Genomic DNA, 14,319 nt, shown 5'->3' on the forward strand with positions numbered 1-14,319 from the left:
GAGGCCTCTGGCCAGGGGCAGGGGGTTTCTGTGGTGCTGCTGCCTCCTGAGTTGTTAGGAGTTAGTGTTTCACCAGAACTGCCACCTGCTGGCCCCAAGAATCATTAGAGCACGACCCTCCCTCAGGCAGACTTTCCCTCAATGTGCTGGGTGACCTTGACTCTGACCTCTCTAACCACTCATTTCACAGAAGGATAAACCCAGCCCTGAGAGGGCAGCTCCAGGCCCCAGTTCTAGGCCAAGGGGCTCAGAACTTCCATGTCCCCGGTAGAGAAGCCTAAAGTTCCTGGTGGGGCGGGGAGTAAGCAGCAGAAAGAGTCCATTGACTTGTGAAGGGTCCCCAGACCCAGGCCTGCCCCTCCGAGAGACTTTGTTATCCCTCCAGTCAAACTGGAAAGGAGAGTGTGGGTTCAGCTCACACCTGGAAAGCAGGGCTGAGCAGTGGGGGTAAGCGCATTTGAGTCCCTGTTCTCTGCATGCTTCTGGGCCTTTCCTGTCTCCAAGCCTTTGCATGGGCTGCGCCTGTCTCCTGGAAAGTCTTGTCCCCCTGCTTATCTGTCCCTTAAAGACCTGAAGGAAGACCAACCAAAAGATCAACCAGATCCCAGTTTGTGTGTGTGTGTGTGTGTGTGTGTGTGTGTGTGTGTGACAAAGAGATAGACAAATAGAGGGACAGACAGACAGGAAGAGAGAGATATGAGAAGCATCAATTCTTCATTGCGGCACTTTAGTTGTTCATTGACTGCTTTCTCATATGTGCCTTGACCAGGGGGCTACAGCAGAGTTAGTGACCCCTTGCTCAAGCCAGCGACCTTGGGCTTCAAGCTAGCGACTTTGGGCTCAAGTCAGCAACCATGGGGTCATGTCTATGATCCCACGCTCAAGCCAGATGATCCCGTGCTCAAACCTGGGTCCTCTGCACCCCAGTCTGATGCTCTATCTACTGTGACACTGCCTGATCAGGCTGCTCTAGTTTTTTTTTAAGTGCATTTTTATCTTTTTGATTTTGAGTATATTTGTCTACAAGGAATTCGTTCAGTTTACTATGTTTTCTCTGCTCTCATTGGCCACTCTTGGGAGTTCTTGCAAAGTGAGAAAAATCTAGAACTCTGTTTACAAATGCAGCAGATCTCTGGGGATGCATATGAAATGGGACACTTTGTGAAGATGGTTTATATCTTGTGACTTTAAGCAAGAAATCATCACACTTTGTGTTTGCACTCTTCTTTGAACATTTTGGAGACATGTTAGTTTGAGTGACAGGTTTTTTAGATGTCCCTAAAAATTCTTGGCCTCTATTGAACCCCTGGGGCCCTGGGTGGTCCTACCCTGCCACCTTCCCACCCTCATTGCCTTCCCAGTAATACCCTACTCACCCAGTTAGGCACCTCACTCTCAAATGCACTAGGCATGATCCTACCTCAGGACCTTTGCGTGGTCTGTGCCTGCTACCTGGGTTGCTCTTCCCCTAAGTAACTTCATGGCTCCTCCCTCACATCTTTCAAATTAAGATCTTTGCTGGCTACTTTTTCTTTTTCCTTTCTTTCTTTCTTTCTTTCTTTCTTTCTTTCTTTCTTTCTTTCTTTCTTTCTTTCTTTCTTTCTTTTTACAGAGATAGAGAGAGAGTCAGAGAGAGGGATAGACAGGGACAGACAGACAGGAACGAAGAGATGAAAAGCATCAATCATTAGTTTTTTGTTGCGCATTGCAACACCTTAATTGTTCGTTGATTGCCTTCTCATACGTGCCTTGACCGCAGGCCTTCAGCAGACCGAGTAACCCCTTGCTCGAGCCAGCGACCTTGGGCTCAAGCTGGTGAGCTTTTGCTCAAACCAGATGAGCCAGTGCTCAAGCTGGCAACCTCGAGGTCTCGAACTTGGGTCTTCCGCATCCCAGTCCAACACTCTATCCACTACGCCACTGCCCAGCCAGGCTGCTGGCCACTTTTTAAAAATTTCAAACCATTTGCACTCATAATTCTACCCCTTATTCTGTTCTACTTTGTTTTTTTATAAACTGATAGATATATGAGTTTACCAGAACTTCCAACTGCCCTTTTGTTGTCCCACCTGGCTGCCTGACTTCACCCTTACTTACTGGACAATCGTCCCTGAAGCAGAAAAGTTCCAGAAAGCTGATCAACCACCCAAGGAGGAGCATTCCAGAAAGCTGAAATCCCAAAACTGCAGAAGGGAACATACCAGAACTTTTTTTTTTTAATTAATTAATTAATTTATTTATTTATTCATTTTTTTTAGAGAGGAGAGAGAGAGAGACAGAGAGGGAGAGACAGACAGAGAGAGAGAAGGGGGAGGAGCTGGAAGCATCAACTCCCCTATGTGCCTTGACCAGGCAAGCCCAGGGTTTCGAACCGGCGACCTCAGCATTTCCAGGTCGACGCTTTTATCCACTGCGCCACCACAGGTCAGGCCATACCAGAACTTTTGACTCAGTATCCCCTCAGGCTCTCCCAAACTCTATGAAATTTGTCTCATAATCTGTAACTGGTGCCCTTCTCCCCCCGAGATTTCAATAAAGCCTCCCCTTCCTTTCAATAAAGCCTCGTACTCTGGTCTTCTTGGACTTCCATGGATTCCAACATTTGGTGCCAAAACCCGGGACAGGGTACTAACTGCCTGGATGATCCCTCTTTGCTGTCCAAACTTACAACCAGGGAAGCAATGGGCAGTGGCAGCTCATCCCGGGCTTACTCCCTGATTCTGTTTGGATGTGTAATTGTAGGTTGATTGGCCGGCAGTCTAACCCTGTCCTGAACCTCTGCCGGACCAGAAGGTAAGGAGTTTCTCCCTTCCCTCTCCCAATTGGCTTTAATTTGACCCATAAGTTCCTAATCCATCATGGGACGGCTTTCTCGGGTCAGCCTCACATTTTGAGGGGTTTGCCATTTTTCTGTCCCAGGGACAGCACATTCCAAAAGTCTAAGTGCTTAGCCAAATCCCTCCACATTCTCTTTGAGCTCCTTCTTAGGTGGTGACAACCCCTAAGCAGGACGACTCCACATTCCCAAGAGAGCTTTCTCCTTTGAGATTGTGATTGGAGGTGGGGAACGCTCTCTCTAGATCACTAATCTCCACATTGGGCTCTTTGGAGTCAAAGCCATCTGACCAAACCCCGTTGGTCTGTCTTCTACTCATTTTCTTTTGCCATACTGCCTGACCACAATATAAACTAGACAATGACTCCCATGGGCCTGAAAACAGGACCTTTGATTACAACATCCTGAGAGATCTAGATAATCTTTGACACCGGACTGGGAAAGCTTCAGAAATTCCTTACGTGCAGGCTTCCTTCTACCTTCGCTCCTGTCCTTAATTTCTGTGCCACTTGTTCTACATGCAGGCCGTTTTTGGCCAAAGAAACCTCACCTAAAATCTCCGCTCCTAATCTTTCCTTCTCCGTGGACTCCCAACTCTCTCCCCTTCCTGCCTGACCCCTGGGGGCACCCCTCTCTTGGGACCCCTCTCTGGTCCCTCTGCAAATCTCTTTCACTTGAGTCTCTTCCCTCCAGAAAGCCCCCTCCCCTCTCTTCACTGAATCCTCTTTTTCATTCACCTACAAATACTATTCTCTCTTTCTCCTTCCCTGCTGGCCAGGGGCCCCTCCTTTCTCCACTATGTTCTTAAACCCTTCCTCCCTCCTTAAGGATGGGCGGCTCTGTCTCTTTTTCTTCTTCAACCCATCCCTCCCTTCTCAGAGACTGGCTGTGCCTTCCACTACCCCTCGTTCTCTCCTCTCTCCTCAGAGCTCTAAATCTTTTAACTCCTCTGACCACGTGGCGCCACCATCAGCACTTTAATCTCCTTCTCCTCCTCCTGCAGATTCTGATCCTCCTTCTTTCCATCCAGCTGCTCACACTGTCCATCTGTCTGCTTTCTCTCTTCCTCCCCTCTAAGCTGACAACTCCCTGCCATCTCAAAAAGCTTTAAAAAGCAGAGTTGTCTATTGAGTTATGTGAGTAAGTAATCTGTCTTGTCTCTTTGTCAGAAAATATCTCTAGTATAATTTGAATTGAAACAAGTAAAGCATGCTCATTTAAATTTCTCAATTTATAATTTATATGTAAAGTCTTTGTTTAATGTGTAACTGTGTCTGTTTCTAAGGCCTTAAACCAATAATTACCAACCTCTTAAACCAGGCTTACTCATCCCCACAGACTCTCCCTACAATACCCTCATTCTTCCTGTTCGAAAACCTTCAGGGACTTATCACCTCATGCAAGCCTTATACTTAATCAATGAGGCAGTAATTCCCCTCCATCCAGTAGTCCCTAATCTCTACAAGTTACTGTCACACATTCCCTCAAACACCACTTACTTCATGGTCCTAGACCTCAATAATGCCTCTACACACTGACTTTTACTTTCTGTTTGTATTCACCTGGACTGACCCGGACACTAATGCAGCCCAGCATTTACGTGGACTGTCTTACTCCAGGGGTTCAAAAACAGCTCATACCTGTTTGGGCAGGCACTAGCTCAGGATTTAACAACATGCAATCTTAAAACTAGTACTCTCTTATAATATGTAAATAATCTACTCCTCTGCAGCCTCTCCCTCCCTACCTCAAGGAGACACATCGCCACCCTTTTTAACTTCCTCACTATGAAGTAATAATATTGTGTCTTCTCTGGTAAGGCTCAACTTCACTCTTAGTCCATAGTCTATCTGGGCATCGCCTTAATCCCCACCACCTGAGGTCTCAACCTAGATCAAACTCAGACCCTCCACAGAATCCAACCACCTACCACCACAGATCAAATCCTTTCTTTCCTTGGTCTAACAGGCTTCTTTAGACACTGGATTTCCAATTTTGCTCTCTTAGTCAAGCCCCTCAGTGATATCTTCTGAGCATGGCTTTTAAGGTATATAATGGCCAAGGAAGTAACAGAAAAGGCAAATAAGGCCCAAAAAGAAGTCAGGAAATACCAGCTTTTGGCATACACTCTTAAAGGTTCCAGCGCCCTAAAGGGCTTCATAGGATTCCATCAGGGCCCTGCTCCAGAGTGGAAAGAAAGGTCATTGAACTGAAGCCTGCCAGGCTTCCTGGCCTCATCAAGGGACACATCATTGCTGTAGAAAGAGGGACATGAGAAGGTAAGCTGCCCCCTTGTTCCATGGAAGGAGGGTTCAGTCTCTTCTAGCCCTGCTCCAGCTACCTGTGACCTGACCTTGCCCAGCATGCTGGGAATTGCCACTGAAGGCCCAAGGACATCGTTCACGAGCCTAAGGTATTTCTTTCAAGTAGCAGATAAACTGATCTCATTTCTTGTAAACACAAGGGCCATCTACTATGCCTTGCCTGAATATTTGAATTTTATTTATCCTTCAAAGATCTCTACTGTGGGTATTGACAGTCTAATTTTGTTGCTTTATTTTTTTTTTTTGTATTTTTTTGTATTTCTGAAGCTGGAAACGGGGAGAGATAGTCAGACAGACTCCCGCATGCGCCCGACCGGGAACCACCTGGCACGCCCACCAGGGGGCGTCGCTCTGCCGCGACCAGAGCCACTCTAGCGCCTGGGGCAGAGGCCAAGGAGCCATCCCCAGCGCCCGGGCCATCTTTGCTCCAATGGAGCCTTGGCTGCGGGAGGGGAAGAGAGAGACAGAGAGGAAGGAGGAGGGGGGTGGAGAAGCAAATGGGCGCTTCTCCTATGTGCCCTGGCCGGGAATCGAACCTGGGTCCCCCGCACGCCAGGCCGACGCTCTACCGCTGAGCCAACCGGCCAGGGCCTGTTGCTTTATTTAATGTATAATATCTCCTTTATTCCTCTTGTCTCAATGCCCCATGCCTATTGTAGGCTGGGACCTACTGCTAATTCCAGCTAGAAGCAGTGGTCACTAGAACTTAAACTCTAACTGCAAAGTGTAGAAATGTAACCACCCTTTTCCTAAGTGCTTGCAGGATTTACTGGTTACTCAGAAAACTATTCAAAGACTGTCCAAGAGGCGCTTCCAGTAGTACATCACCCAAGGACTGACTTTCACGTGGACAGGTCCACACACTGTGATCCTGACAACTTCCACTGTTGCTAAAGTAGAAAAACAGCATAACACCTATATGTGTCTCCCTACTAATTGGACAGAAACCTGTATCCTAATCTATCTCACCCCAAATATCAACCTAATCCCACCCTATGAGCCCCTTCCAGTTTCTAGTACACTACCCATTAATCTAAGGACCAAATGAGCTGTACAGGTAATCCCTCTTCTTGTTACTTTAGGAATCTCTGTAAAAATAGGTCTAGGGGCCTGACCTGTGGTGGCACAGCGGATAAAGTGTCAACCTGGAATGCTGAGGCCGCCAGTTCAAAACCCTGGGCTTGCCTGGTCAAGGCACATATGGGAGTTGATGCTTCCTGCTCCTCCCCTCTTCTCTCTCTCTCTCTCTCTCTCTCTCTCCTTCTCTCTCTCTCTCTCCAATAAAAGTGAATAAATAAAAAATCTAAAAAAAAAATAGGTCTAGGCCCTGGCCGGTTGGCTCAGCGGTAGAGCGTCGGCCTGGCGTGCGGGGAACCCGGGTTCGATTCCCGGCCAGGGCACACAGGAGAAGCGCCCATTTGCTTCTCCACCCCCCCCTTCCTCTCTGTCTCTCTCTTCCCCTCCCGCAGCTGAGGCTCCATTGGAGCAAAGATGGCCTGGGCGCTGGGGATGGCTCCTTGGCCTCTGCCCCAGGCGCTAGAGTGGCTCTGGTCACTCGTGGCAGAGCGACGCCCCGGAGGGGCAGAGCATCGCCCCCTGGTGGGCAGAGCTTCGCCCCTGGTGGGCGTGCCAGGTGGATCCTGGTTGGGCGCATGCGGGAGTTTGTCTGACTGTCTCTCCCCGTTTCCAGCTTCAGAAAAATACAAAAAAAAAAAATAGGTCTAGGAGCCAGGGGACTGGCCACTGCCCTGTCTTATTCCCACACACTCTCTCTCTCTTTCTAAAGCCCAGCGAATTCATAAAAAACAAACCGAGTCATGGAATCAGTGGTTTCACACAAACTGGGTGTCTTGACTATTGCCTTTCATTGGTCCACTCACTCTCCTATTTATTTTTCTAACTTTTTCTTAACGTTTGTTCACTAGTTTCTTACAGAACCGCATGCAGACCTTCACCAATCAGAAAATTGGAAAAATCTACCTAACCCTACACACCAACCTGAAACCTGCCCTCACGAAACAGAAAAATCTGGAACCCTATAAAAACACCCCTACTCCGAACAATGGTGGACAAACCCCTTATTCTCGATGCTAGCACCAATTATAGGACCAATCCTAATTTTGTACCTAATTTTAATGCTTGCCTCTTTCTTTATCAAGTTCCTGCAGGCTCCAATGAGAGAAATCTCCAGGATTACCTACAATCAAATGCTTTTACAACCCCTACTCCAACTATCCCGGGGCGGGGGGGTCATGAAGGAGGCCCCAATAGGGATAACAGCAGGAAGTAGCTCCAGAAGATGGCTGGTCCGAGACAAACCTCCTTCCTGAACCACATACCCTTTCCGTCCCCCACCTCTTTTCCTTTTTATCATACCACAGAGTTGAGAAATGATATATGAATTTACCAGAACTTCCAACTGCCCTTTTGTTGTCCCACCTGGCTGCCTGACTTCACCCTTACTTACTGGACAATTGCCCCTGAAGCAGAAAAGTTCCAGAAATGCCCAAGAAGGAGCATTCCAGAAAGCTGAAATCCTAAAACCGCAGAAGGGAACATACCAGAACTTTTGACTTGGTATCTCCTCAGGCTCTCCCAAACTCTTAAAATTCACCTCATAATCTGTAACCGGTGCCCTTCTCCCCGGAGAAGTTCCCGGCAGGGTTCCTTTCTTTCTTTCTTTCTTTCTTTCTTTTTTTTTTTCAGAGAGAGAGAAAGAGAGAGAGGAGAGAGAGAGAGAGAGAGAGAGAGAAGGGAGGGAGGAGCTGAAAGCATCAACTCCCATATGTGCCTTGACCAGGCAAGCCCAGGGTTTTGAACCAGTGACCTCAGCATTTCCAGGTCGACACTTTATCCACTGCACCACCACAGGCCAGGCTCCTTTCTTCCTTTCAATAAAGCCTGTTACTCTGGTCTTTTTGGACTCCCATGGATTCCAACATAAACAAATATGGAAATTATTTATAATCTATCTTCCAACATAACTGTATTACCCTGAATATGACACACACTAGGTACTTTTTTTTTTATTCAGTGAGAGGAAGTGAGGCAGAGAAACAGACTCCCACATGCACCCTAACAGGGATCCACCCAGCAAGCCCACTAGGGGGCGATGCACTGCCCATCTGGGGACACGCTCCCAACTGAGCTCTTCTTAGCACCTGAGATGGAGGCCATGGAGCCATCCTCAGCCCCTGGGGCCAAGTTGCTCCAATTGAGCCATGGCTACAGGAGGGGAAGAGAGGAGAAAGGGGTGGCGAAGCAGGTGAGCACTTCTCCTGTGTTCCCTGACCAGGAATAGAACCCAGGACATCCACATGCTGGGTTGGTGCTCTACCACTGAGCCAACTGGCTGGGGCCACACTAGGCACTTAAATAGCATGAAATTAAGAAGCACTGAAGAGGCCCTGGTCGGTTGGCTCAATGCCTGCAGCCAGTGGTTTGAGTGGTTCCAGTGTCAGTCAGCCTGGGCGCTGAGGTTAGCCAGGTGGATCCCAATCGGGAGGCATGCTGGAGTCTGTTTCTCTATCTTCCTTCCTCTCGTTTAAAAAAAAAAAGAAAAAAGAAAGAATATAGAAAGGTCTTAAGAGCTTTAGGCCAGTGGTCCCCAACCCCCAAGGACCATTTGGTACCAGTCCGCAGAGAAAGAATAAATAACTTACATTATTTCCATTTTATTTATATTTAAGTCTGAACGATGTTTTATTTTTAAAAAATGACCAGATTCCCTCTGTTACATCCGTCTAAGACTCACTTTTTTTTTTTTTTTTGTACTTTTCTGAAGCTGGAAACGGGGAGAGACAGTCAGACAGACTCCCGCATGCGCCCCACCAGGATCCACCCGGCACGCCCACCAGGGGGCGATGCTCTGCCCACCAGGGGGCGATGCTCAGCCCCTCCGGGGCGTCGCTCTGCCGCGAGTGACCAGAGCCACTCTAGCGCCTGGGGCAGAGGCCAAGGAGCCATCCCCAGCGCCCGGGCCATCTTTGCTCCAATGGAGCCCTGGCTTCAGGAGGGGAAGAGAGAGACAGAGAGGAAGGGGGGGGGTGGAGAAGCAAATGGGCGCTTCTCCTATGTGCCCTGGCCGGGAATCGAACCCGGGTTCCCCGCACGCCAGGCCGACGCTCTGCCGCTGAGCCAACCGGCCAGGGCCTAAGACTCACTTTTGATGCTTGTCTCGGTCACGTGATACATTTATCCAACCAACCCTAAAGGCCGGTCCGTGAAAATATTTTCTGACATTAAACCGGTCTGTGGCCCAAAAAAGGTTGGGGACCACTGCTTTAGGCCATACTTGGGGTGGAGGGGGAGGGTGCTGCCTTTCCTGGCACATTCTCAGGTCTGTGTCTCTCACTGGAGTACGATCCCAGAACTGCCGCAGGTAACTCCAGCCATTCCCCGGAACCCCCATAAACCTGCTAGGGCCGGAGGCGGCTCCGTTCAGGGGCTTGGTTAAGTGGGGCTTCATTGCACGTTCAAGGAAGTGGAACTCAGGCAGCCAGAGTGGGAGGTGGGGGTGAGCTCTGTACTGGACAGCCAGAACTGGGGAGGGAGGTTGTCTCTGGTAGTGGGGAGGTGGGCGCCAACCCTAAGCTTGTAGAGCTGGGGCTGGGTTGGATGGTGGAAGGCTGCCTCTAAATTTAAGGGGCTCTGGGAGTTGTTGAGTCTTCCCCTGAACTAGGGGTGCTGGGGTGGATGGTGCAGCCTGCCTCTGAACTCAGGGGCGGGGGCTGAAGTGGTTGCTGGAGCTTTCCACTGAACTAGGAGAGCTGTGGCTGAAGGAAAAGAAGTCCAAGGTTTGGAAGTTGAGGCCTCGGTCTCCCTCCTAACATCTGGAAAGAAAATACCAAAGGGTACAGGGAAAGAATGATTAGTAACAGGGTGGGAGACCCCAGTCCCATCCCCTCTCTGGATGCCTATTTTCCTTGTTACCACAAATAGTAAACCTGCTTCTTAGGGAGACCTGGAGGACTTAGTATACTCCGTAAGTGCTCAGTGGGAAAATGAAGTGCCCTTGTTTGAAGCTCCTTGTTTGAAGTCCCACAGCCTGGGTTCCAGTCCAGGTCATCTCTTGCTTTGGGGCTTCAGAAGCCTTCTGAGTACAGGAAATTGTTAAAAGCCAGGCAGCCCGCCCTTGCCGGTTAACTCTGTGAAGAGTGTCGGATGTGCATCAAAGTTGCCGTTTCGATCACCTGTCAGGGCACACATAGGAACAGCTCATTGTTCCTGACTCTTTCTCCCTCTCTCTCTCTTTCTTCTCTATTCCCCTTCCTCCTCTCTCTCACTAAAATCAATAAATCTGCCTGACCAGGCGGTGGTGCAGTGAATAGAGCGTCGGACCGGGATGCAGAGGACCCAGTTGGAGACCCCGAGGTTGCCAGCTTGAGCACGGGCTCATCTGGTTTGAGCAAAAGCTCACCAGTTTGGACCCAAGGTCGCTGGCTCCAGCAAGGGGTTACTCGGTCTGCTGAAGGCCCGCAGTCAAGGCACATAGGAGGAGAAAACAATCAATGAACAACTAAGGTGTCGCAATGCGCAACGAAAAACTAATGATTGATGCTTCTCATCTCTCTCTGTTCCTGTCTGTCTGTCCCTGTCTATCCCTCTCTCTGACTCACTCTCCGTCTCTGTAAAAAATAAATAAATAAATAAATAAATAAATAAACTCTCAGAAAAGCCAGGCAGCACTCTGGGTGACTCTTAAATCTTTTGGACTCAAAGTTTTTTGTCTGTAAGACATCACTGAGATGCAGTTAGCATCTCTGAGAGTTCACACAGTTCTCTGCACATGTGGGTGCACAGACCCACCTCAGAGCTCCCCAAAGGAGGGTCAGCCCTAATCCTCTTCTGCAGGTACCTGGAAGGTCCCCATGGTTAACCCCAGAGTTTTGATTTTCTTTTTATTGATTTGAGAGAGAGAGAGAGAGAGAGAGCTACATTGATTTGTTGTTCCATTTATTTATGCATTTATTGGTTGGTTCTTCTATGTGTCCTCACCAGGGATCTAATCCTCAACCTTGGTGTATCAGGATGGCTCTCTAACCAACTGAGCTACAGCCAGGGCCTAAATTCAGAATTTTAATAGGGGGAACAGAGGCCTGAGCTCTGGGAACAGTCCGCAGATCAAAGCTCTGCAACCCCTCTCCTTCCCCCGCTGCTGCCTTGAACGTTTTTCCAGCTGCTCCCTGGTTCTTAACCCTCCTAGGCATGGAGCCCAGGGGCCAGGCTGAGGGTTGGTAAATATTTCATGGCCACCTCCCAGTTTCAGCCTGCTGGGCACCCTGGCTGCTTCTGAGTTCATTCATCAAACACTCCCTACCCCACCCTGTCTACTCTGCCCTGAGTGGATCTTTGTGTTTCCTCTCTTGCCTCCCAGAGGACATAAATGAGGAAATAACATCCAGCACTAGGCTCAGGAGGGGTCTGGGTCCTCATGCAGACCCACCCATCCCATTTCTCTGTCCAGTGTCCCAGGTCCTGTGGGGATGGTCGCTGAGCCTAGAAGAGTTGTAGTGCCCTGACGTTCATTTCCATTTTACAGATGGTAAACTGAGGCTCCGAAAGGTAGAGTCTGGCCTGAGGTGATAAGCAAGGTGGGAAGAACACCCATTAAGGACTCCAAGGAGTCAAGGACTAAAGAGGCCAGCCTTCCAAACTGCCTCTCACTATCCCTTTTTTTTTTTTTTTCTTTTTTTTTTTTTTAGAGAGTGAGGGATAGACAGGGACAGACAGACAGGAACGGAGAGAGATGAGAAGCATCAATCATTAGTTTTTCATTGCGCATTGCAACACCTTAATTGTTCATTGATTGCTTTCTCATACGTGCCTTGACCACGGGCCTTCAGCAGACCGAGTAACCCCTTGCTGGAGCCAGTGACCTTGGGTTCAAGCTGGTGGGCTTTTTTCTCAAACCAGATGAGCCCGCGCTCAAGCTGGCGACCTCGGGATCTCGAACCTGGGTCCTCTGCATCCCAGTCCGATGCTCTATCCACTGCGCCACCACCTGGTCAGGCTCACCATCATTTGAGGAAGAATCCAGATGATGAGAAGTTTTTGCTAAAATGAGGATAATGCAGAGACCACAGTGGGCCCTAGGCTGAGCCCAAACTCTGGGGAGCTGAATTTTGTTTTTTAGCTGAACTTTTTATTACTATTGATTTAGAAAGAGAGGAAGAAACATTGATTTGTTGTTCTACTTACTTATGCATTCATTGTTGTTTCTTGCATGTGCCTTGACCTGGGATCAAACCTGCAACCTTGGTGAATCAGGACAATGCTCAAACCCAGTTAGCTACCCAGCCAGTGCTCTGGGAGCTGAATTTTTAAAGAGAATTGAGGAAAACTAGTGGGACTTGAAAGAGGAGGTAGTGGAGGACACTAACTGCTGAGTGCCTGGCACAGAGCGGGTGGAAGCTCATGAGCTGCAGAAGAGTTGAACAGAGGTGAGGTGGAGCTGTGTCTATGTCTTGTGCCAGGAGTTTGCTTTGCCCAGACTCCTAGACCAGGAGGCTGGCATGGGCCAAGTCAACAGGCAAGTTCTAATCCAGTTCTAGCACAGGCTGGGAGACTAGTGTAAGCCTCAGTTTCCTGAGCTATGAAATGGGGATAAATATGGTGCTTTCTGAGTGAAGCCCTTACCTGCAAGTTGTGTCATATTACGTGGTGGCCTCCACTTTGATATTACAGGCTTGGGACTGGGACACAGGTCAGAGTGAATGATGACTTGGTGAAAGGGAAGGTGATGCCAGAGTTCAGCTCTTGTTGACTCATTCTATTATACACCTGAAACTAATATCATGTTGGATGTCAACTGTAATTTAAAATAAATTTTAGACTAAAAGTTCAATTCTTTGCCCTGGGAACTGTCTTACAGGGCAGTAGAAGAAAATTAGTCACATGCCCAGAATTTTTCCTGGGTCCCAGAGATGCTTAGTGACACGGAATTGAGCCCTTGTCCCCCCTGCTGTGGTCCTGGGGTCCTCCTTCCCTTGGGAATTGGCTAACAGAAACAGGTGTGAAATGGAACCTCCTACTGGGCATGAGACAGTCACAGCTTCTCATTGGCTCAGGTCTGGCTGGAGTTACTGAAGTCATAGCCTCAGAGCTGAAGTAGGGAGTGGAGGACTGGGGTGCTCCAGCTGTTCTCATGATTCCCCACCTTGCTTCTGGAGACAGGGGGAGGGCTGGCAAACCAGCAGGGCCCCTTTAGCTGAACTTTTTATTATTATTATTATTATTATTATTATTATTGATTTTAGAGAGAGGGGAAGGGTGAGAAAGAAACATTAATTTGTTTCACTTACTTATGCATTCAGATGGCAGGGGGCTTGGCAATTTGCCCCCCTCCAGCTTTCTAGAAGCCTGTCTTCCTTCTTACTTGTTCTTACCTATAGGGATGTCATCAGAAGCAGAGAAATCCACATCAGGTTGTAGCAGCAGCACCAGAGCCAGCAGCCAAAGCAGCGGTAGCAGCTGGGAGCCTGCCATTCCTGCATAGGGAGGACGAAGAGCGGCCTCTGCACAGGTGTGATGTGTGGCCAGGTGACTGCTTTATACACCTGCGCAGGAGAGAGGCAAAGGCAGAGCCTCAGAACACAGTGCCCTATGGGGGGTGCCACCGTTTTCCAGTGGTGCCATACCTGTACCCTCCACCTGGACCCCCATGTTGCCTAAAAATCCCACCTGAACCATGACCCCAAAGCCCTCAAATTCTGCCCATCCCTTCAGGACACTGCTGCTCCTTCCACTTCTCCTCCCCCAGCACCCCCACAGCTCTGTGGCCCCTCCATAGCTTCCCCAAACCCATGCTGTCACCCCTATGCCCTTCTCCAACCAGGCTGCCCCCTCTGGGTGCTTTCAGCCCCCTCTTCCCCTCCCTGCCTTGTCCCTGACCCTAGGGGTTGAGAACACCTGTGTCCAGCTCTCTCTCACCCAAACTGCAACCTAGCATCCCGACCAAATCAGTACATGGCTAGAAGCCCCTAGTATTTCCTGACCAAGACACCATGCATTCACCTATAGGGTCTTCTAGGGCCAAGGGGTTTGCAGTGACCTTTCTGGGCCAGGCCCCCAGATATTGCCTTCTGGAATGTGTTAGAGACACCACTGCAACAGTCATGGACAGATTCAGCAGCTACACTGGAGGCGCTGACCTCTGGA

General features: G+C 49.1%; 1 protein-coding gene across 1 annotated transcript in view; it reads right to left on the reverse strand.

Moving 5' to 3' along the window:
- The window catches only part of PDE4C (phosphodiesterase 4C), a 38,934-nt gene extending 25,110 nt beyond the window's left edge, over positions 1–13,824 (reverse strand). Inside the window, 2 exon segments of the mRNA XM_066370933.1 lie at positions 13,548–13,649; positions 13,800–13,824. Of these exon segments, the coding sequence (XP_066227030.1) occupies positions 13,548–13,649; positions 13,800–13,824 (127 nt within the window).
- Positions 13,825–14,319: the final 495 nt, after the last annotated feature.

This window comes from Saccopteryx leptura, chromosome 1 (assembly GCF_036850995.1).
Source record: "Saccopteryx leptura isolate mSacLep1 chromosome 1, mSacLep1_pri_phased_curated, whole genome shotgun sequence".
Classification (NCBI taxonomy): Eukaryota; Metazoa; Chordata; class Mammalia; order Chiroptera; family Emballonuridae; genus Saccopteryx; species Saccopteryx leptura.